Below are 24065 nucleotides of genomic sequence, written 5' to 3'. Positions count from 1 at the left end.
TTTTTTAAAGAACTTTTTGAATTTTTTGTATAAAAAATAGTGACAAATTATGATACTTGTAAATGGTACTGATTACAGGTGCAGTTGAATTTGATGGAGCCACCACATGATGGATACTATGTTAGTCAACATAGCATGCAGGGCCTGGTAAGTCATGCCTAAGTTAAGACAATGCTATTCTTCTTCTTTCTTTCTTTCCTTTTTTTTTTTTTTGTTCCCTTCAAATCCAAACAAAGCTGTTGTTGTTTTTTTTTTTTTTTTCATATGGGGGGAATTATATGCTTTTAGGGACAATTGAATTCAATAGCACCCAGCCATGATGGTTTTTTTGGCTCTCAACAAAGCATTCACAGGCTGGTATAGTATCACATTGTATTTGTAGAGAATTTTGGCCATGTAAGTATTATTTATGTGATGAAACTTCCTCAATCATGATTTCATTCATACAGGGACAATTGGATTTTTGTCTGACATCAAATTTCAGTTATAGCCTTCAGGTGTGTGTGCAAAATGTGGCAATTACGTTGGCATCTTGAACTGCAATTTTTCATGCTTTTACTCGTTTGTTTTTGTAACCCTACTTGCAGGATCAGCCCCATTTAAGATCTGCACAGTTGCACGATCACGATAGTGCTTCAAGGCATGCATGAGGAAGAACAAGATCCCTAGAATGTCAGTTGCCCTGTGGTGGCGACTAAATTTATATCCACTGTCATGCTGGGTAATCAGAAAGGTGAGGAAGTGGTTCCAGAAACTCTTTTTGCCTTGGTTTCTGCATCTGGAAGAACATTCGTACTCAAAAGAGTTGATGCGATAATTTCCAGGTTAAAGGTAAGAGCTCCTGTCTACATGGGATTACCTTGCAGAATTAAGGCTGGTTATATTAATCCTGCAGAACAGACAAAAGCATAGAAAAATAATCAGATTTTTTTGCATCATGGTTTAGCTAGTATAGGTATCAAATGCTTGCAAGCCATGAGAAGAATCGAAGTGGCTGACGGGTTGAAAAGATTTCGATATGGCCCTGTGGAACAATATAAAGAATGCAATTTTTCTTGCACATCATTCTTCATAGAATCAATGGAAGAGACTCTTCCTCTGTAAATGCTCTTTGTATCATTACTTAAATTGATATAGAGTTGTGGGTTAGATCTGTTCCGCTGAATGTGTATGCTTATTGCGTATGTATGTATGTGGTGGCACGGGCGTAAAAGAGTCCAAAAGTTGGAAGTATTGAATGTTTGATTTGATGTGTTTAATTAATGAGTCGGATTATATATAGTTTATTCATAGACAATATGAACTCAACTTATCAAAGTAGAACTTAATATGCAACGTTTATTACGTTTAAAGTTGATAATTTTTTACACAAGCCACAAATCTAATATGATATTAATGAGTTTGGATCGACCTAATTAAATAAAGGAATTGTGATTGATTCATGTACAACTCGAAATTATAAACTAGACGTACGTTCATGATACAATAACAAGAATTGCAACTCTGATCGAAACAATGAGTAATTAGTAAAAGCATTAATCAATATATTACATTGCATCATACTCCATAAAAACAAAACGCCATTAAAAGCATTAATCAATATATTACATTGCATCATACTCCATAAAAAAATTGTATGCCACAATATTTCCTGTTAGACATTGACCATGTCATGATCTAGTACTGGACCCGCTAATATTAGACCTGTGCGTGGATTTGCGTATTTTTTTCACCATCCAATATAGGCTGATTGCGTGAACCACAACAAGAATGACGAGCAATTCAATCCAAGTGACTGTTGAGAAGCCAACCATAAAATCAAATTTAGGCAGCAGAAAACGTGGGGTGACCAAAACCACTGCGAAAATATAGGTGAGTGCCATGAACGTGACGGTAGTGATCATGGCTGATGTTAACCATATAGCAAACTTGTTCCTCAGAGGAAATCCGCTTATTATCAGAAGCATGGCACATAGAGATGCAACGAAAGAGACACTGTTGAAAGCCAAGAATATTAGGTAAGTTAGCGGCCAAGCATAAGACAAAACTGCAGTGCCTGCTTCACACTCAGGTTGTGAACAATTAAAACCCCCCCTTGGTTGTGTTTTCTTGCCAAACACCACCTGGTGGGGTGATCCCAGCTTGGAAAGCCATGGTTGCAATCACAGTCGCCACTACCATCAATGTGCCTCGTCTCTCTTCCATCCAATTACCTTGGTGTCTCAGATATTCAACCCATGACCACGACCGGAGAAACCTTGATGATTGAGATGCTTGTACTGCTTCATTAAAGGTGTTTTGTGCTGTTTGTGCTTCAGCACCTGGGCGTACTGTTGGTCCTAATGAGGAAGAAGTACTGATCATCAGATTCGTGCATCTTCTTGCGCCAGCTTCTTTGAAAATGTCTTGGATTCTAAGATATTTGAAGTCTCTAGGAGAGAACTCTAAGACATCCAACGCTGTGTAACCCATTCTGTTCGTGGCATTGACCTCTCTTTTTATTTCCGATATTGACAGCAAGTATTTTATGGTCTGCACAAATAAAACAATTCAAATAACCTTTAGTGGGCCTATATTCTCCTTTATTTTGCATGATGTTTACAAGAACTACATGCTTGATTTGTCTATTTTTGGTCATGTCTATCTATGATAGAAAAATTTATGATTCTTTCATAACAAAGCCAAGGGGAGGGGGCCAGCACCCCAAGGAAAAAAAAACAGAAGAGAAAAAGTGTAATATTCCATGCATGTCTTCTTTATACTAGAATGTTCTTCCAATCTAGATCATATTTGGTAATATTTTCTGCACTAAATAGATGTTTGTATACGAAAAGAAATGTGTATATAAATGAAATTAGCGGAAAATGAAAAGAAAAGAAAGGAGCTTTAAAAGTGCTGGTCATGATTGTAAACAATAAACACAAACAGTCCGAGGATAAGACCGAAGATCTAGGAACAAAGAGTTTATCTACAGCTCAAACACTAGATAATGTATTTGTATACTATACAGACTCTATTAATTGATTCTCTATATATAATATATCCCCTGCAAAATACAAGTAGTGCAGTGAATTCAACCTACAAACACTCTGATATTTTCTATACTCTATCAATGATATGTAAATCTCATATAATTTTTAAGAACACGATAATGGTACTACGTTAGAAAGAGAATTCATAACATTTTCTCTCGTCAGAATAGAGTAATTTTAGAGAATATTAATTACACAGTACCTTCGTTTGCTTGAGCATGGTGGCTAAATGCAATATTGAGTTACCGTCACTGTCTTTGGAGGTGAGGAAATCATCCTCATTAATGGAGGATTCCACAAGTAGTTTCAGAGCATCCAAATGATTATATTGAACACACAAGTGAAAAACCTTACAGCCATCGAGCTCCACCCTGATCGAGTCTGGTTTGGCAAAAAGCAACTCTTTCATCGCCTCCATTCGTCCTCTCATTGCGGCTAAATGGAGAGGAATTCTTCCATCTTCATCACAAACTAGGCAAATTTCTGCATTTGTTGGCAGCAATAACTTTACAATCTCGGTGTGACCTTCTGCAGAAGCCAAGTGAAGGGGGGTTCGACCCAATGAGTCAACTTCATTAGCAAGATTTGGTTTCTTGCTGAGAAGAGCTCCAGTAAATTCGACATGGCCAAGCAAAGCTGCTATATGTAAGGGGGTTTCAGCGAAGGATGTCAACGAGATTTTATGAAGAAGCATTGCATCCCTTTGGATCGACGTGTTCAAGGTGCTTACACAGCCATTCAACGAGGCTTCGTAGACTGCAACTACATTATTATTTTCTTCATCACGCCTTCTATCCATCCCTGAAAGCTAAACTAAAGCCTGATTTTGGTGATTGCCAAAATTGAAGCGACTTTAACCAAGAAGTTTCCCTTCGTAACAAATGGGAAAGACGACCTTTCTAAGGTCAAGTCAAATTACTCCAAGGTGGGCAAAGAAAACGAGTGGGTAGATAATGGCAGCAGACTTACAGCTAAGAACAAAAAAACTGGGTTCCTCGATGCAGGTTTAACAAGTGGGATGATAACACAATTTTAAGCTTATTTCATTTTATCTCACTACTACCGGCTTATTACGCTATCCGACGTGACTTATTTTTTATTTAGGAAATAATAGAGTTACAATTATTCTATTATTCATTTATTATTATTTTTATTTAAATTTTTTTATTTTTTAATTTTATTTACTAATTAAAAAAGTAATTATTAATAAAATTATATATTTTTTTAATTATTTCTTAATAATTAAAGATGTTATAAAAATATATTAAAAAAATAATAAAAAATTAAAAATTTTTAAATCTTTTATAACTAATAAATGAATAGTGATAAGGCTAAGTCTATCACCGTTCTTTTTATTTTAATTTTGTTACGTACAATCAAAATTACATATTAATATATGTATTAATATTAATTTTTTTATATTTAAGATATAAATTAATACTATTTTTAATAAAATTTATATTTTAATTAATTATATTAAAATAATACACATATTAATATATAATTATACTTACAACTAAATTTTTCTTGTAATGATTCCCTTACGACGTTATACCGCTGCTTTACCACTCATCCGACAGGGCTTTATTCTTTCTTTTTCTTTCTTCTCTACAACGCTGCCTACTTCTCTGCCCAAGGTCTCCATCAGTCTTATGTGTCCGAAACTTTCGGTGAAATGCTTTTATTCAAAAAAAAATTCTTTTGGTCTCTCTCAAAGCCCGCCCAAACCCCCCGCGAACTCTCTCTCTCCTCTGCTCTCCCTCCCCGCCCCTCTTCTTTCACTTTCAGTGGCCACCGTGCAATGTGCCTGTCGAGCGCACCCAGCCCAGACCTCCACTGGCGTGGGAACAATGACACCGTCGAATGTTTCAAAACCCCAAATCTCAGAGAGAGACCCCTTTTCGTTTCCTTTCGTCCCCACCTCTCCGAGCGCCTTTGAAGGTGAGGATACTTCTCTCTCCATCTACTTCGCTTCTCTCTGTCTAACTCTCTCTCTGTCTTTCTATCTGTCTCGAGTTTGGGGTATTTGGTAGAAATCACAGCAGGGTGCTGATGCTGTCGTCGCCTCGCACAGCCCCTCCTCCCAAGCCTCCAGTTACTTCGATTCCTTTCGCATAAGTTTTTCCTTAAGGTGCTTGGTCATTCACCCCCTTCAACAACTTTTCTTTTGGTGTCCCTCCTCTCATTTGCGTTCCATTGACATATAATCTGATATGTGGACAGATTCTCCTAACGCAAGTTGAAATAACTTGAATTTTTATATTGTCGCACCACTCAAATTGAAATATTTAGACCGAAATGAAATAACTTTTGAACCCTCCTGTACTTGATGTCTTGATTGTAGTTTCCTCGGAATGCTGTTGGCACATTTACAAGTAAGAAAAGAAGATGAAATGTAAGATAGGGAAGTGAGATGATACCGTGAAGGCAATCAAAACAAATAGAGGGATCAAATCTATTTTTGCTGTGGCAGGTTATAGAGGGATTGGAGCTTGAGGAAAAGGTCTAGTTTGAATCATAACTATCTTTTGAGTGGTCACTTATGCTGCAACTTAGCTTAACAGAAAAGCAAAAAATGAAGAACTATAGGCTTAGTTTGCTTTTGGATCAGTAATTCCTCATTGGGAAGTTAGATTATCATCAGGCCTAGCCTATACTTTGACATTGCCAATTACATATCTATAAGTCATGTTCAATATTGATTCATGGTCTTGGTTTTGAGGTTCATTTCTAGGATTTTCTCATGTATGCAGTCCTATTGTGTAGAGTTTATAATTTTGGAAGGAGATAATCTTACCAAACTATTCCTTGGAACATCATTGGATTGGATTGGGCTGGTTGAGGGATCTCCTGCGTGAAGTTTTTAGTTTTCAGGTGTTGCAAACCATTTCTGTAAGGCCTCCATTGGGTTGCTGAGATGCTGTATATGGCTGAATTCTGATGATCTATTTTACAGCTGGTGGACAACCGTAAGTATGAGATTCTCAGTTCTCTTGGAAATGAGTTTTTCATCCATGTACATGGGTTGGTGGACATTTAGCTTAGATTTCTTGCCTTATGCCAGGTTAATAATCATTGCACTAAATGTAATATTTTCAGAATACCAAGTTTAGTCACACCGTCTTGTGATATTTTCAGGTGGTTTTGATGTTTTGTACACTGGAGGAAAAGCCAATTTGGTGCTAAAAGTATGCACACAGGAGGAAACAAAAAAATGAGACTACTTAGATTAGAATCTTGGATTCTCTTGTATTCTTGGAATGAATATTATGACTAAAGGTTGTAATAAGCTGCTTTGTAATGTTGTATCCAATTGGAATGAATATTATGACTCACTATTTTACCAGATGGCTTAATCCAAGGATTGTGTTATTTGACGGCAGTGTGAATGCAGTAGTTATTTGTGTATTGAGGATTGTTTTGCACAATATGATTTGTACGTAATCACCATTTTGCATGATCCAAATATGTATGTGAGATGTATCAAGGATTCATCATTGTAATACTGTAAAAAATTGTGCACAATTTGACTTGTACGTAATCCTACTCAATGTACAATGGGAATGACCTGCCCAGATAAATCATAAATAACACTTTTACGGGATTTCTTTGGTGAAGAAATAAAATTTGTATAATTTCTGACTTGATACATAAACATCCCACTAAGTGGGATCAAAGCAGTCCCATTTTCTTTATAAACAAGATTCTATATAAGCACAAGGCTACAAGAGAATAAAAAAAACTACATTAATTTTAGATAGTTGAGCTTTCACTGATATCAATTGCATCTCTTGTTTCTTTATAATCGTTGAAACAAAGCTGGGGTTACAAAACATCATGATCCTGAAAATATCACAAGACAAAGAAGTTACTGAAAATCCATGTTTACAATTCCTTGCCTCTATAATTCATGCAATTGCATAAAAGAGATGAAATCAGAGTAATTTATTTTCCTATTCCCTATTTCAGCTTCATGATTTATCTAATGCACTGGAGGAAAATAAAAAAATTATCTCTTTGACAGAACTGATGATTCTAATCATGCCAATAACTAATAATAGCTTCAACAAGGACGATTACATCAACAAATAATGCCATTTCAGCATGCAGAATATGGTTTCAACTAGATGCAAACAACAAATACACTTGCAATAGACACTTGAACATGCAGAATATTTGGTTTGATATATCCTATGAGGAACCCTATACAAATGCTAAAGTAAACTGATATATCCTATCAAATGAGGTCATGCACAATATATGAGTTGGTTTGATATGATGCACACTAATCTATATGCGGACTTTGCACAAGCAGACCTGAGTCTATGAACAAATGATTACATTCATTCAAATTTATGTTCACATATCTGATGCAGAACCTAACTCAAGAAGGGTATTTGCAACACAGCAAGAAGTTTATCATAGTTCAAGATAGCTTATAAGGTGTTATAAGAACGACAATCAAAAGAGAGAGCAATAAAATTTATCAAGAATTTAGAAAAGAAGCATAAGTAGAGTAACACCCCGATTCCAGGGCCCTCCATGGCAAGGTTTTGAACTAGAGTAACAACAGTCCCCGCCCCCATCAAATTCAACATGCTCCACGACAAGCGTTAAAATTGATAGAATGATTGGTTTAAAAAGAAAAAGAAGAAAAAAGTAATTTAATTCAAATGACTCAAAGGCAAAAGACTACTAGCAACTAGAAGATACAGGACATGCCTTCGATGATCACCCTGAGCATCAATAAATTTCATCTGCCAAAAATAATGTACTGAAAAAAGTGTCAATAGGCAGACCTTAAGGTCTCCTTCACAGCCATTACGATTGCCGTCTTTCTTGGACCCAAAGCTTAAAGAAATATATAAGAAATAAAAATAAGAATAAACTAAAAAATCAATGATAAAAATAAACGAAATTACAGAAGATTTGGTGTTCAAAAGACTTTACACGGGGAGGTTAGACCTTTTGTCCTCTCAATCGAGCAAAGCGCGGCAGCACTTATCGTGATTTCGTCCAAATCGCCCAAATTCGAGACAGCTAGAGAAACAAACAGAGAGAGAGTTAGTGTGGGAGAGAGGCGAAGGAGAGGAAGAGAGAAGTACCCTCACTTGAGACGGCGCAACACGATGGGGAGGAGGAGGGGAGAGGTGCAAAATGTTTCGGGCGTCTGAGAGCACTAGCATTAGACTCATCAAATTTATCTTTAAAATTTGATCAAAAGTACACATTTTTCATAAATTCAAAACCTTCATATTTACACTTGCATTCTATCCATATAACATAAAAACTATCCTATGCTCCGGCGATTCCGGGCGATTCAAGGTAACCGCAAGTAACCGTTTGATACTTTGTTTTGGTTGGTGCAGTTTGTCTCTCTCTCGAGTTGATGAGAGTCTATTCTTGCCTCTGGTGCAAGTCACTTTATTGATTCATGTTGGTGGGATTTGTTTTCTATCTTGATTTCTGTTTGCATATTTACGATTTATTGCGATGACAGATGATCTTATGGAGCATTGGCGATCTCTCTCATTATCTGAAACTGAGGTATCTCCTCTTCATTTACTGAAACTGCGAACTCCTTCTTATTTAAACTGTTAACTGTTAAGTTTTACAATAAGGAGGCTTTCAAACGGATGATGCATAACTTATGGCATCCATCCGGGGGTTTTAAGATTTACGATATGGGGGATAACTTATATTTGGCCGCTTGCTCTACGTACGGTGAGAAGGAGAGGATCCTGTCTAATGGCACTTGGACTTTTGGGAATAATCTAGTTATCTGTACAAATTATGATGGAACTTTGCAGATCACTAGGGTGCCTATGATCTTCGTTTTTTTTTTTTTTTTTTTTTTTTTTTTTTTTTTTTTTTTAATGCGCATTTATGATTTACCTCTAGATGGGATGCATGCACGGGCAGTTCAGAAAATTGTTGAAACCTTGGGGGATGTTCTTGATGTTAATCTCATTGAATCAAGGCCTGGATGGGGGGAATATGTTCGTGTGCGTATTTCCTTGGATATTTGGAAATCGCTGCCTCCTGGGAAACGAGTTGTTGTGGGTGATGCCGAGTATGTTTGGGTCCGTTTTAAATTTGAACGATTGCCTCAGTTCTGTTATTTTTGTGGAATATTGGAACATGGTGAGTGTGACTGTCTACAATGGATCTCTGTGAAGGAGGCTAATGGTACCTCCAAGTTTCCCTATGGACCTTGGCTGCGGGTAGGGAGTGCTATTGTGAAAACGAGGCTTCGTCCGGATTTGTCCACTGAGGATGGCCCCAGCCAGTCTTCATTTGTTGCTGTTGATTGGTTCGATGAGCTGGCGACGACTAAGGGGGTTGTTTTAGTTTCTCCACCACAGTCGTTGACGGTTGTCGACAATACTCTCTCGGGCGAAAATGCTACTGCAGTGTGTTCCATCCTCTCTGCTGGGAGGCCTGATGGGCTCGGTATGGGCTTTGGGCCCAGTCCTTTTTCCACTCACCCGGGTTCGGCTTCTTTAGAGAAGCCCCAATCAATCAGCGCCACTTTCTCTTCCCGTAAGGAAAACCAGCCATTCTCCAATGTGGGATGTGCCTGTCGTGCTCGGCTTCCTCGCCCTCTGCTGACTCCATCTAAGAGGCAGCTGCATTCTAAATTTGTTGGCAACTCAAGTAGGTTGGTTCCATTGAAGAAACAAAAATCTGGTGATGATAATTCTCTGGTGGAGGCTCCGGTCATATCGGCGGAGGTTGAGATTTAGCCTCGTCGAAGCCCATGAAAATCATGAGCTAGAACTCCCGAGGGCTTGGGAACCCTCGGGGCGTTTGAACCCTTCGAGATCTTGTTCGGAGGGAAGCTCCTGATGTGGTATTTGTCATGTAGACTAGATCTGGTGTTTCTTGGCATTTGTCTGCAATTTATGGTCATTCAGAGACACCTCTTAAACAAAATACCTGGAACTTGTTACGTTTACTGAATGACCAAATGTCTAGGCCATGGTTATGTTGTGGGGATTTTAACGAGATTTTGGATCTCTCAGAAAATTTAGGTGGTCGGGTGAGGCCGGCTAGTCAGATGAGGGGTTTTCGAGATGCGTTGGATTACTGTCAATTACGTAGTATACCTGCTGTAGGTCCTTTGTATACTTGGAGTAATTTTCAGGAGGGCCCTGCTCTTGTCCATGAATGGCTAGATTACTTTATCAACAACATGGATTGGTTGGATTTATTTCCAAATTGTCGAGTTTCTAATCTTCTTACCCCTGTTTTTGATCATACCTGTTTGGTGTTAACTACGGAGGTCTCAGTACAACCTGCACCCCGGACAACTCGATTGTTTAAGTTTGAATCTATGTGGGTGGGGGAACAGGGCTGTGAAGAATCGATTGCTAGGGCTTGGTTTTTATCTTCCACCTCTTTATTGGTGGATAAAATCAAACAATGTAGTCGTCATCTGTCGGATTGGAGTAAGCCATGTTTTGGCAATGTTCGACATGAATTGGCTAAGAAAAGAAAGGAACTGGAACAGTTACAGAGCATCTCCTTCCCCTCTTATCCTTTGCATGAAATACGAAGGGTCAAGCATGATCTTAATTATTTGATGAAGAAGGAGGAATTGATGTGGCAACAAAGGTCCTGTGTGCAATCGTTGGTCGATGGGGATCAAAACACACACTTTTTCCATTTTAAGGCTTCACAACGGCAACGCCGTAACTCTATTTCCAGACTAAAGGATGATAAGGGAGTTATGCATGAAGGGTCGACAATGCTTCAATTAATATATGATTACTTTTCCACTCTGTTTTCTACAACTCACCCACTTGATTTTGATGCAGTACCATAGCCTATCCATTCTCACATTTCTGAGTCTATGAATAGAGAATTGCTGCGTGTGTTCACCGATGCTGAGATTAAAACAACCTTATTTCATATGCAACCATTAAAAGCACCCGACCCCGATGGTATGCCTCCATTATTCTTTCAGAAGTATTGGCATCTAGTTGGTAATACTGTTGTTAGCTCAGTGTTACAAGTGCTTAATTCAGGTGTCATGCCCCCTGATTTAAATCTAACCCACATTGTTCTAATTCTGAAAAACAAACATCCTGAGTTTTTAAAAGACTATCGACCTATTAGTCTATGTAATGTGATTTATAAGGTCATTGCCAAAGTTCTAGCTAATAGGCTGAAATCAGTTTTACTGGGTGTTATCTTTGAAAACCAATCAGCTTTTGTGCCTAGACGACTGATTACCGATAATGTTCTTGTGGCTTTTGAAACCGTGGATGCTATTCGGAGGAGGAAGCGGGGAAAAAAGGTGGGATGTCTATTAAATTAGATATGAGCAAAGCCTATGATCGGGTTGAATGGATTTTTCTGGAAAAATTAATGCAGCGCATGGGCTTTCATTCTAACTTCATTCACTTAAATATGATGTGTATTACTTCCGTTTCTTATAAGGTGCTTGTGAATGGTCTCACCACTCAGCCTATCACGCCATCCTGTGGCCTGCGTCAAGGGTGTCCTCTTTCTCCCTACTTATTTGTTTTTTGTGCGAAGGCTTTATCTTTGCTATTGAAGCAAGCTAATGAGCAAAATCATTTGAGAGGGGTTAGTGTCTGCCATAATGCTCCCCGAGTTAGTCATCTCTTGTTTGCTGATGATAGTATTATTTTTTGTCGAGCCTCTGTGTCTGAAAATGAATATATCAAAAATCTGGTCTGTTGTTATGGGATGGCATCGGGTTAGCAGCTAAATATGGGGAAAACAGAACTTCTTTTCAGTCGTAATACGGAGCCATTTATTCAATCTACTATCAAGGAAGTGTGGGGTGTTCAGGATATTCAGCACCATGCTAAATATCTTGGCCTCCCTTCTTTTGTTGGCAGATCACGGTTTCAGTCTTTTAAAGCAATTAAGGATAGAGTTTGAGCAAAGTTGCAAGGGTGGAAAGAGAAGTTGTTGTCACAAGCGGGGAGAGAGGTGTTGATTAAAGCTGTTGTTCAGGCCATACCGACATACACTATGAGTTGTTTCAAGCTCCCGAAGGGGTTTTGCAAGGAACTAGAAGGAATGTTAACTCGCTTTTGGTGGGGTCAAAGGGATCAAGAGCGAAGGCTTCACTGGCTGAAATGGGGTAATCTGTGTCAGTCAAAATTCAATGGAGGTTTGGGATTTCGGGACTTAGAAGCTTTTAACTTGGCATTATTGGCTAAACAAGGATGGCGTTTATTTCACTCACATGGGTCTCTTTTTGCCTTTGTGTTTAAAACGAAGTATTTTCCCAACGCTGATTTTTTAAGCTCAGTGCTTGGATCTAAACCTTCCTACGTATGGCGTAGTATTTATGAAGCGAAAGCTGTGATCACAGCGGGTAGTTTATGGCATATTGGTAAGGGCGACAAAATCAAGCTTCGGACTGATCATTGGCTTGCCGATCCTAGTCCAAGGAAGGTTATTTCTTGCTACAATACACTTGCCGAGGATGCTTGTGTAGCTGATTTGTTGGATAGCTCCTCTCCTAATGGATGGAACATTGACTTGGTGAAACAGGTATTTCTTCCTTTTGAGGTTGCTTCTATCCTCAAAACTCCTTTATTCCTTCATTGGGGTGATGATAAATTAGTGTGGAGTGGCACTAAAAATGGAGTTTTTACTGTAAAGTCAGCCTATTATACTGCCCTTAATCTGAAAATTGCTTTAGAGTGTGGTTCAAGTAGTCCATCTTTGGATTTCCCTTCCTTTTGGCGAGTTTTGTGGAACTTACAGTTACCTCCTAAGATAAAAACTTTTATTTGGAGGGCTTGTAAGAATAGTTTACCTACAAAGAAACTTTTATTCCAACGACATGTTCTGCCCTCTTCCACTTGTGATTTTTGCCATGATACTTATGAGGATGTTTTCCACATTCTATGTAAGTGTCCTTACTTTATTAGTGTGGTAACTGTATTTTGCCAGGGAGTTCGATTGTTACATGGCTATTATGGGTTTGTTAATGTTGTTAAAGCTATTATGAGGTGTAATGATCCTCTTCTCTTAACCTGTTTTGTGTTGATTAGCGTTGTGGTTGGGAATTGTTTGGATTATGTTGACAACTACCAGTTCATTCGTAAGCATATCAAGGTTCATTCTAATATCTCCTCTTTGTGTTGGATTCCTCCTCCTACTAGATCTTGTAAGCTCAATATCGATGGGGCTATTTTTAGCTCCCTGAACATCAGTGGGGTAGGCGCTATCTTACGGGATGATAGGGGTGGTATGGTTATGGCACTGTCTCGGAAGGAGCTGGGTATTCATGAGGTAGAGGATATAGAGGCACTTGCTATTTTACGGGACTTACAAATGATCTCTCACTTGGGTATTTCTCACTTAATGTTGGAAGGGGATTCCCTTGCTATGGTCGAGGCTTTACGGTCCCCGGGGGGGGGGGGGGGGGAGGGAATCTGCATAAGCATTTTAATTTGTGAGGTACTGAAGTTGCTGTCTACTTTTCCATCCTATGAGGTTTTGCATGTTGGACGTCATGGCAATCTGGTTGCACATTCTCTAGCACGCCATGCCCAATTCGTGAATGACACCCTATAGTGGTGGAATGACCCTCCAGATTTTATATGTAACAGACTTGAAGTGGATGCAGGCGTTCCTATGAGGTTTTGCATGTTGGACGTCATGGCAATCTGGTTGCACATTCTCTAGCACGCCATGCCCAATTCGTGAATGACACCCTATAGTGGTGGAATGACCCTCCAGATTTTATATGTAACAGACTTGAAGTGGATGCAGGCGTTCCTTATTGCTAACTGATGTTTATTTTGTTGTTATTGTCGTAAGCTTGGTCTTATTATGTATTTGACTATTACTTCTATGAATCTTATCGAAGTGTTCTTCTAAAAAAAAAAAAAAACCTTCATATTTATAATTCTATATTGGATTAGCCATTAGATTCATCAAAATAATAATATAATATTATTTTTTAAGAATAATATTTTTAATTTTTTTTTCTTCATATTTTGTAATTATACTAACCATATAGACATTAATAGTTTAATTTAGTACTTAAATAATTGATTCCCAACTAATATAGAATAAAATAAAATAAAACTATTGCCTATTAAAATTAGAATAAAATATTAGTTTAAATGTGGAATAGTAGCCATTCAAATTTGAAAGAAGAGCAACAATTACTGTAACTTAAAGTTTTACAAATACCTATTTGATGAATTCAATATAAGTTCATTTTAAATAAATTTATTAAAATTTAATGATGAATTGACTTTTAATGAAGTCAATACTAATGTTTCGAGATTGTTTTAGAATTTCAAAATGCAAGACTGACAGGAATTTTGAAACTCAAGCACAAAGGCAAAAGAAAAAAGCGGGAGCAGACAAAAGTCAGAAGCGTCAGCAATAGAGAAGAAAAGAAAAAGAAAAAATAAGACACATCAGATGGTAAAGTGCCAAAGCAGTGGTATAACGTCGTAAGGGTATCATTTACCCATTTTTATGGGGCTGAACAATAAACGAAGCTATATGAGACAACATTCTAAAACTTCTTTGCGGCTTCTTCTTCAATCTTATTGGTTTGTTCAAACTGCAACATTTAAGAGCGGCGAAAGAATTGAAGAAAATGAGGAAATAAGAGAATGTCAAGTTAAAGACAAACAAGAAAATGGCAGTTGGGTTCTTCTTCTTTTGTTTGTACTTTTTTATAATTACAAAATGCCCCTTACCGTATAATCTTTTGGTGCACATTTGGTATGTGAACTACTTGTACCTAAAAGAACTGGAAAAGAAATTGGAAAACTCTATTTGTAGTCAAATTTGAGCACCCTTGCGCACCCCTAATGACATGGAATGGATTTAATGAAATGGTGCGGATTGCACTTTAGGTGGGAGACGAAAAATTGAAATGCAGCGGATTGCTTTTGACAGATTCTTTCTTCCCCAACCCTTCTCCTCCTTCCCCATTCCCCAGAAACTCTTCTCCTTCGTCCCATTCCCCCTGTAGCCTCTGCAAGTTAAAAATTGCAATTTATCTGGCATCTTGTGAACAAAAGTGCTCTCCTCCTCCCACGAACGATTTCCTTCGGTATCTTAGCTGATCCAACATCTGGCGAACGAAAGTGCTCTCCTACCTCCCGCGAAAGATTTCCTTCAACCTCTCTCTCTGTCTCATCAATGAGACCCATAATTCTCGGAGAGATCCGGGTCCAGGTCCAGGTTCATTCACTTCCTATCTCTAAATTTTATGGCTGAAATGTAAATGGAGAAATATGTTAAAAACCCATAACTAATAATTTCCAACAATTAAAAGTAGAGCTGCTCTTGTCACAACCCCACCCTATCAAGAGCGAGACTGTAATCCCGTACCTATTTTTTTTCCTATTATAACAGTAATTTATTTATAAATGAATGCCCATATTGTTATTAGTATTATTATTATTATTATTATTATTATTATTTTAAAAGATAATGCGTGACGGTTCGAACGCATCATTCTAATTTCTAGCTGAAAGAAACATCTAATAGACATACCTTTACATTCCTTTACAAAGGACTCTCAGAGTCCATCATCCATTTATTTAAGATAACTACTTTAAACAAAGAGGGACTCAGTCCCTTCAGTCTTTACAAAAGAAAACTAACTTAAAGCAGGAGGGGTTTCCATTATCCCACGATATACCTTATACCCGAAGGTATCTTGTTTAGAAGTTAACTCAATAAAACATTCCCATGTGGGGTCCAGTATTAAAACGTAAGAAACATATATCGTCATAAAAAGAAACCAAACTACCCAGGGACTACTAAACATTGGCCCCTCCCTCCTCAGCAATACTCAGCTCCTCAGTAGATTCGTCTATACCTAGACGTTTAAAACATAAACACAAAGTGAGTCTAATACTCAGTAAACAGTACACCATGCTGTTAACTTAATAAGCATATAGTAATTTCTTTTGAAAACATGCAGCTATAAACCAATACTAATTCTGACAATACTTACATGCATATGCTTTCTTTATAACATCATGCGTACACTTACTTCCTACTATCATGCATATACTCACTTCATACTTTCATGCAAAACTTTATTTCTTATTTTCATACATACTTAAATATCATATCTTCATGCATACACTTAATTTAATCTTTCACTTTCTTTTGGCCAATACACTATTACGCCCAGTGTGTCGGGGTTAACGGTCCTAGTGGACCTGGATTCCACCTGTGGCCACAGGTTAGGAACCCCTTTCTGTCAGGGAGCAGCACTGGGTGCACTACCAGTACTACTTACCCGGCATTGCAATCTGCCCATTTCTTTGATATCATTTCCTTTCATGTGACCATTACATATTTTCATACATTAATTCATTCATTTTCTTTCTTTGAAATCAACATTTTCAGTATCCTCCTTAGTCTGATGAATATGCATTTATTTTGAAAAAAAGTATTTTATGTCATGCTTACATATAAATAAAATCTTAGTTATTTCAAGAAGCATGTATGAAAATTTCATGATTTAGAATCTACATGCATGCATTACCATATATACATACAATCAATTATAATCGATAAGATACTTAACAAGGGCTACCAAGAAAGACTTGTACATAATATAAATTCATTTATTCTTTAATTAGAAGAATGTTTGGAAAGAGATAGAGATATATTCTTCCATAAGAGAACTTGGTGTGGGCGCATGGTCATAACTACTTACCTCGATCCGCTGCAATCCCTTTAACTTCAGAAAATCCTAATCAAATAAATAACAAGTGTGTTAAAACTCATCCAACATCCTTTAGATCCCCTTTTTAACGATGGCTAAAATATTATAAATCTAACGTCGTTTTCTACCCTTAATGTTACTTCAAATAACTACCCTCTCGACAAATCCTTATAAGAGTAACATAAACGATAGTTAATTTAGTTAACATAACATCAAAACAACTCCATATATGCATTTAATCACTTAAAACAGAACATAATTATATATATATACAAAACACAACATCAAAACAACCCTATATATAATTAATCCCTTAAAGTAGAGCATATATGTAGATATGCAAAACATAACATCAAAACAGCCCTACATAAGTACTTAATCCCTTAAAACAGAGCATATATGTATATATATAAAACATAACATCAAAATAGCCCCACATAAGTACTTAATCCCTTAAAACAGAGCATATATGTATATATATAAAACATAACATCAAAACAGCCCCATATAAGTACTTAATCCCTTAAAACAGAGCATATATATATATATATATATAAAACATAATATCAAAACATAAGCTAAATAATTTAGTTATTTTCCAAAACCACATTAAAATCAATGGAGTCAAAATAGGATTTTTACCTTAAGCTCCTAGATTCTTTCAAGAGGTGAAGTGCAAGTCCAAAGCTTGAAGAAAATGAGAGGAGTTTGATTTCTTGAAGAGGAGAAGAAAAGAGGGAAGTGGCATTGGCTAGCATGGAAAGGGAGGTGAAGAAAACTTGTTCTTCATTTCTTGGGTGTAGATCGACGGTTTGAAGGGGAAAAAGGGACTTAAAAATTGGTTTAATTGAACTTATCCCATAAGTCTTCAACTAGCCGATGGAAAGGAGGTTTCATGCTTATCTCATAAGCTTGAAGATGAGCCAATCAAATTTAAGGAAAAATAACTAGTCTTGGTCAAAACTTGACTCACATGTTTGCAAAGGTGACCAACGATTTTAAGATGGATTAAAGGTACCAACAACTTTTAGTAAAGGAGACCTACGGATTTAACATGGAATAAAGGTTTAAAACTTGGTCAAAGCTTCATTTAGAAGTTTTTAAGCTTGATGACCGATGGTTCATAAGAGAAGAATGCTTAGTTAAATTTTTGGTCATTAAAAACTTAAGGAAATGGAGGGTTAGGATTAGATTTAGGAAGATAACTATTCCAACTACCAATCCAATGGTGGAAATCATTTGTGCTCTTTCATAAATAATAAAATTTTAGGGTTTAAAGAGAAAATACTATTAGGCTTTAAAAATCATGTACTTAATTTATTTTAACAACCCACATAAGAATAAAAACACACCCTTCTAAAATAAAATAATAAAAATCTTTACATGAGCATATTTAACTTAAGGAATAAAATAAAATGACGTAAAGACTCACGTAGTAAGACTAGGGTATTACACCTCTCCCCTACCTCCTCTCAATCCCTAATCTTCAAGCCTCTCAATATTTTCAAAAACTCCGAAACACCATCAAAACAATTACTCTCGTTCTTCTTCCTCGTCAAAATTGATGGCTTTCACGCTTGTTTGAAGCTTTATTGCTCTCTCTATACCTATATTCTTGAAAAAAAAAAAAAAAAGCTAAGTTCTTCAGTTATGCGGAAAACATTTTATATTATATAGAAAAAAAAAACTTTCCTTGAAGTAGGAGAATATGATCGTTTTGTCTATCTGAGTTAAAACAAATAATTATGGGTAAAATCTTGCTCAAATTTGGGTTTTGATAAAAACACAATGCATGATAAAAGGAATTGCCTTTTGATGCTCGGATTTACTGGGTTGAGAGTACTGTGCTCCTTGAAACTGTCCTCAAGAAATCATATTTCTCTTTGTTGATTTTAAGTTTCTTCCGAGTCGGCTCATTTTCATCATCAGCCCTGGCTCTTTTAAGTATCAACCTCCTCTTCGTTTGTCCACCATTCCTAACACATAAGTCCATCTGAAATGATGAAGCTGTATTGTTTGGAGAGCATCTCCTTAGTTCAGCTTCTTTTATTGTTTTCTTTAAATTTACTAAATTACCCTGCCAGGTCAGCAGGGAGTGCGCAAATTGGACTACCCGTAGCAGAATTGAAAAAAATTGCCCTCCTATTACGCAAAGAAACTTTCAAAAAAATGCAAAACAAAACCAAGCTCTCCTTCACACACACACACACACTCTCTCTCTCTCTCTCTCTCTCTCTCTCTCTCTCTCTCTCCCGTTCATCCGTAAAGGGCATTTGTTTTCGTTTGGGTTTGTCAATCACCATGTTTGTTTTTTTGGTGGATTGCCATTGAAAAGCCCAAACGACAAGAACCCAAATGACATGAGCCCATCCCAAGAACCCAAACGACTCTAGCCCACTTTTGAAATCCAGACGACGCACCTCCTCTAATGAGGATAACTGACACTGTCCTTCATTGTATATGGTGTAATCAGTTAATTCCTCCAGTAAAATTACAATTGCTACCTATCAACTATCACGTACCCTTCAATTTTTGAGCATTTACAATTTATTTGAAACTGTAATTTTTGGACAGGAATATTCACAAGTCAATTTAATTTATTATCATAATTCTCATTTTTACTTGTGTAATCAGTTGAATATTTTTGTACAATAAACTACATGTGTATTTTCCACCTGTACAAGTGAATGTTGTATAAGAAAATACAAGCATAATTTAAGTTAAACCAAAATTAATACAAATGTTAAATTAAGTATGGGTCAAAAAATACATATCTGGTTCACTTCTAAGTTAAATAGGATTTTTTATGACAGTACAAGTGAAACTAAACAAAGTAATCATAACTTTTATACATATCCTAATTAAATAATATGATAATTATGCATACAAGCATATTTTTTAATACATGTTTTTCTCGGAAACCAAATATGTGTATTTAATTTACAAGTGAAACCAAAAAGAGTTAAATAGAACTTGTTTAACTTCGCACAATGAACCAGATGTGTTGACCCATAATTAAAGTTAAATCAAAATTAATGCAAACGAAAAATTCACAACTTCAAATTTGCCTCTTATGAAGTTCAATAATGATATATATGAAAATACATTGGATGTGTGATGTATGTATTTTTGTTGTATGTATGCCATATTTGATGTATTATTGACGTTTTTTCACATGCTTCATTATTTTTTTTTTTAAGGGTTATTATTATTATTATTTGGTCTTCATTTTTTATGTTATGTCTATGTAGATGGAACAAAATGATAGAAATAAGGATGTTATTGAAGAGCCAAGGGTAGGAATATCATTTTCATTAGTCGAGGAAGTAACGACATACTACACGAAGTATGCAAAACAAGTTGGGTTTGGAGTGACAAAGCAAAGCTCTAAAATTGGAGATGATGGGAAAATAAGGCATTTCACCCTTGCTTGTGTCTAACAAGGCACGTCTGTGAGCACAACGTCTAATATTCTTAAACCGAGGCTAATGGAACATAATGGGTGCAAGGCAAAGATCAATGCCATATTAAGTTCTAAGTGAGAGTTTTGTTCGACTCATGTTGTCCTTGAGCACAATCATGCTCTCAGTCCTGGAAAAGCAAAATGTATTAGATTTCATAAAAGGTTGGATGAGTCGAGCAAGAGAAGATTATAATACAATGATATGGCTAGCATTCAATTGAGCAAAAACTACAGTTCTAACATCGCTAAGGTAGGAGGATATGAAAATCTCACATTTGGAGAGAGAGATACATGTAATTACATACGTGAAGTGAGATTACTTCGGCTTGGGTTAGGAGGTGCCGAAGCACTACAAAACTACTTCACTTGTATGCAATAGAAAAATAATGATTTCTATTATGTCATGGACGTTGATGATAAAACCAGATTGAGGAATGTGTTTTGGGCAGATGTTCGTAGTCGAGCTGCGTATGAATCGTTCGGTGATGTAATAACTTTTAACACTACGTACTTAACCAATGCATACAAAATGTCATTTGCTCATTTGTTGGGAGTTAATCATCATGGTTAATCAATCATATTTGGATGTAGCTTGATTTATGGGGAGAATACGGATACGGATACGTTTGTTTAGTTATTTGAATCATGGTTTAAGTGTATGAATGGCTGCACATCACAAGCCATAATAACAAATCAAGATAAAACTATGCAAAATGCAATTGCAAAGGTGTTTCTAAAATCTCGATGTCAATTTTGCTTGTGGCATATAATGAAAAAAGTTTTCGAGAAATTTGAAGCAAACAGTCAATATGATGATATCAAAAGTCAGCTACATAAGTATTTGTTTTCCTTGATTATTTATTGAATTCTATATTATCTCCTTGTGGCATATTACGGGTAATTCAACTACTGATCTTTGGATTGTTCACACAGGCGTGTTTATGACACATTGAGTCGTGATGAAATTCGACAAGTGTTGGTTGCAACTTCTTGACAATTTTGATCTGCATGATCATTCATGGCTTGAATGGTTATATTTTGAACATCATCTGTGGGTGCCAACGTCGTAAGTAATGACTTTTGGGCATGAATGTCATCTATTCAGAGAAGTGAGGGTATGAATACGTTCTTTGATGATTATGTAAATTCAAAGACAACTTTAAAGCAGTTTGTAGATCAATATGATAATGTACTTAGACGCAAGAATGAGAATGAACTTGCAGCTAACTTTAGTTTATTCTACACACAAATTCCATCCATTACTTTTTATTACATTGAGAGACAGTTTTAAGCAGTTTATACAAATGCAAAATTTAAAGAAGTTCAAGAAGAATTAAGAGGTTTGATTTATTATTGCGCATCAATGGTTCAAAGTGAATAGGGGATTTTTACATATCCTATAACTAATCAAGTCCAAGTTATGGATGAGTTTAGAAAAAGTACAAAATATGTTGTTGAGTTAAACGAGGAAGAGTGCGAAGCAAACTGCACATGTCAGTTATTTGCTTTTAAGGGCATTTTGTGCAGACATGCCATCCGTGTGTTGATATTCCATGACAAGGAAGAGTCGCCAAAAAAATACATACTTGATAAGTGGAGGAACGATATAAAACAAGATTACACACTTGTCTAAAGTAGCCGTGATGATCTTAGTTATAGTTCGAACATGCACTGAATGAATAAATTGGACAAGACTTTTTATGAGATTTCTTCAATTGCAGGCACCTCAGATGAAGGTTGTGTGAAGTTAATGACTCAATTAAGTTGAAGCTGGAATTGGTTGAGGTCCAGCCAGTATGTGATAATCGTTCTACTGAGTCATTAGGGGTGACAAAGGAGTCTGACAAATTAAAAAGTCATGTTACTACTCGCAGAAAAGGTAGACCAGTTTCTAAGAGGAAACAATAATTGGTTGAGAAGACAGTGAATAGATTGAAAGTAAGAAAATCTCAAAGGCTAAGTCAGGTAGTTTTTGTAGTTTATGTTTCTAATTATATTTTGTAATCTATCAACATTAACTATCTATCTTGAAATTTTTTATAGAAGAATAGGCCATGCCTTGATAGAACCGTTGTCTCAAATGTTGGCTTGTTTAGCTTGCCCGAGCGTCATTTTCCTATAGCTTCTATTGCCCAATCAACCGTGGTATTGTTCATTTCTTTTATAATCATATAATATTGATTCTTTGAGTATATTAATTATGGGTATCTCTTGTCTTCTCTTGATAGGTACAACCGTCTTTCTAACTCTTGGACGATATTAACTCTTTTGCTACTCCTACATATCAAGATTTAGATGTCGATATCCATATGTATCTTAAATTAATTATGCTGAAATTAAATTCTACTCAATATAGTACAATCACTAATGTAACAACATACTACAGGCTTGGGATTATAGATCTATTCTTTAGCGCCATTTTGCAAGGAAGGTGTTATAAATGACAGATGCACAATCCACTTCACCACTGCTCTTTTTTCTTCTTCCAATGAAAAAAGTCGGTCCATCTTTTGATACTTTGAGATCCATATTTCCATTTCTGTCATTTGTGATAAAACCATTGTCATCGATTTGTAAAATTTCCAACGTTTCTTTCCATCTTTCTTTATGGCAGGCACATCAATCTAACCAAGAAGAATGAATCCCAATTAGTATTACAACTCTACACAATCTATGGTGGATTTCATAAAGTTTTGAGCCAATTATTATGATAACTAAATTTTCCATAAATAAAAGCCTAAGTAAATAAATAATCCATGTGCCTTATCTTTCTTACACAAGCACAGTGAATAAATAAACTAAGAAACGAACATGAAAATTGTGACTCCCTGAACAAATACATGCCATAGCCTATGCTCAATCCAAAACAAAGCAATGTGTGGCCAAACCAACAAATCAGAACTATAAACAGATTTGGACCTAAGGCAGTATGCAAGGGGCTACCAACTCTTTACAGTAAGCACATTCAACAATGTTTTATTGTGACTCTTATGAATTTGTATCATTTGCAGTGTACATGAAAAAAGATAGTGAATGAATGCTATAAATCCCAATAGCATTTCATGTACCTTACAATCATGATGAAGATTTAAATTCCTTTTTTCGAATGTGAAGATCGCGTATAAAGTACTTGGATTCAAGAGTCTGCACCAAAACTAGAGGAGTAAAAATAAAGGCCGCCCATTTTGCTTGAAGAATTCAAAAAATAATGTTTTTGATAAACTAAAACCTCAAAGAAAAATAAAACCCCAAAGATAACAAGATGAGATGATTAATACCCACTCCAAAAAAAATGTCTAGGCAAAGTACTCAAGAACACGAACAACTGCACAACAATCTCAACTCACCAAATGAAATTCAGACCCAAACATTGCACGGTTAGATTAAATCCCCAAGTCCTTTCAAATATCCATATATCCTTTTTTTAGATATTGCTTAATCCAATGTGGTTTTTTTTTTTTTTTGTCAGTTAGAATTATCTGTGGAAATGGAAATGGATTCAATTGAAAGCTTCAAGTGTGAAGAGGTAGAGAGCCAAAGACACAACCAACTCGGGGAGAAAATACTTAGTAATCACAACCAGCCACCAAATACGCAACAATCACAACCAAATCAGGGGAAAAATGGGTAGACACTGAATGAATCACAACAAAACTTGACCAAAACAAGAGGAAGATTCAGTTTAGGGACATAAAAATGCCCATGCAGGAATTAATCACAATAGACTCCTTGGTGGCCATATCAGTCACAAAGATAAGGAGAGGCAGACACTACCTATAGTATGGTGTGTGTTGTTGGTGGAGAATGGTTGGTTGTTGCTATATAACAAAAATATGAAATACCAAAGCAAAACCACTCAACA

The 24065-nt window shown here is 36.3% G+C and overlaps 2 protein-coding genes and 2 long non-coding RNA genes across 4 annotated transcripts; 3 read left to right on the top strand and 1 right to left on the bottom strand.

The window, feature by feature from the left end:
* Positions 1-74: 74 nt before the first annotated feature.
* LOC122307839 lies at positions 75-1297 on the top strand. The gene is made up of 3 exons (XR_006241835.1): positions 75-147; positions 289-497; positions 588-1297. It is a non-coding gene; the product is annotated as an uncharacterized LOC122307839 (long non-coding RNA).
* Positions 1298-1568: 271 nt separating this feature from the next.
* LOC122307837 (ankyrin repeat-containing protein ITN1-like) lies at positions 1569-4139 on the bottom strand. The gene is made up of 2 exons (XM_043120944.1): positions 3235-4139; positions 1569-2532 (listed from the first exon to the last, which is right to left on the bottom strand). The coding sequence occupies exons 1-2, from the start codon at positions 3829-3831 to the stop codon at positions 2083-2085; spliced, it is 1047 nt and encodes a 348-aa protein (XP_042976878.1). The 5' UTR covers positions 3832-4139; the 3' UTR covers positions 1569-2082.
* A 446-nt stretch (positions 4140-4585) lies between these two features.
* Positions 4586-6428, top strand: LOC122307838. The gene is made up of 2 exons (XR_006241834.1): positions 4586-6001; positions 6171-6428. It is a non-coding gene; the product is annotated as an uncharacterized LOC122307838 (long non-coding RNA).
* Positions 6429-8716: 2288 nt separating this feature from the next.
* On the top strand, positions 8717-10860 carry LOC122306196. Its single transcript, XM_043118635.1, has 3 exons — positions 8717-8816; positions 8934-9766; positions 9901-10860. The coding sequence occupies exons 1-3, from the start codon at positions 8717-8719 to the stop codon at positions 10858-10860; spliced, it is 1893 nt and encodes a 630-aa protein (XP_042974569.1).
* The last annotated feature ends 13205 nt before the right edge of the window (positions 10861-24065 follow it).

This window comes from Carya illinoinensis, chromosome 4 (genome assembly GCF_018687715.1).
Source record: "Carya illinoinensis cultivar Pawnee chromosome 4, C.illinoinensisPawnee_v1, whole genome shotgun sequence".
Lineage (NCBI taxonomy): Eukaryota > Viridiplantae > Streptophyta > Magnoliopsida > Fagales > Juglandaceae > Carya > Carya illinoinensis.
Note: the sequence above shows the minus strand (reverse complement) of the source record. Positions and strands in the feature narration are given on the sequence as shown.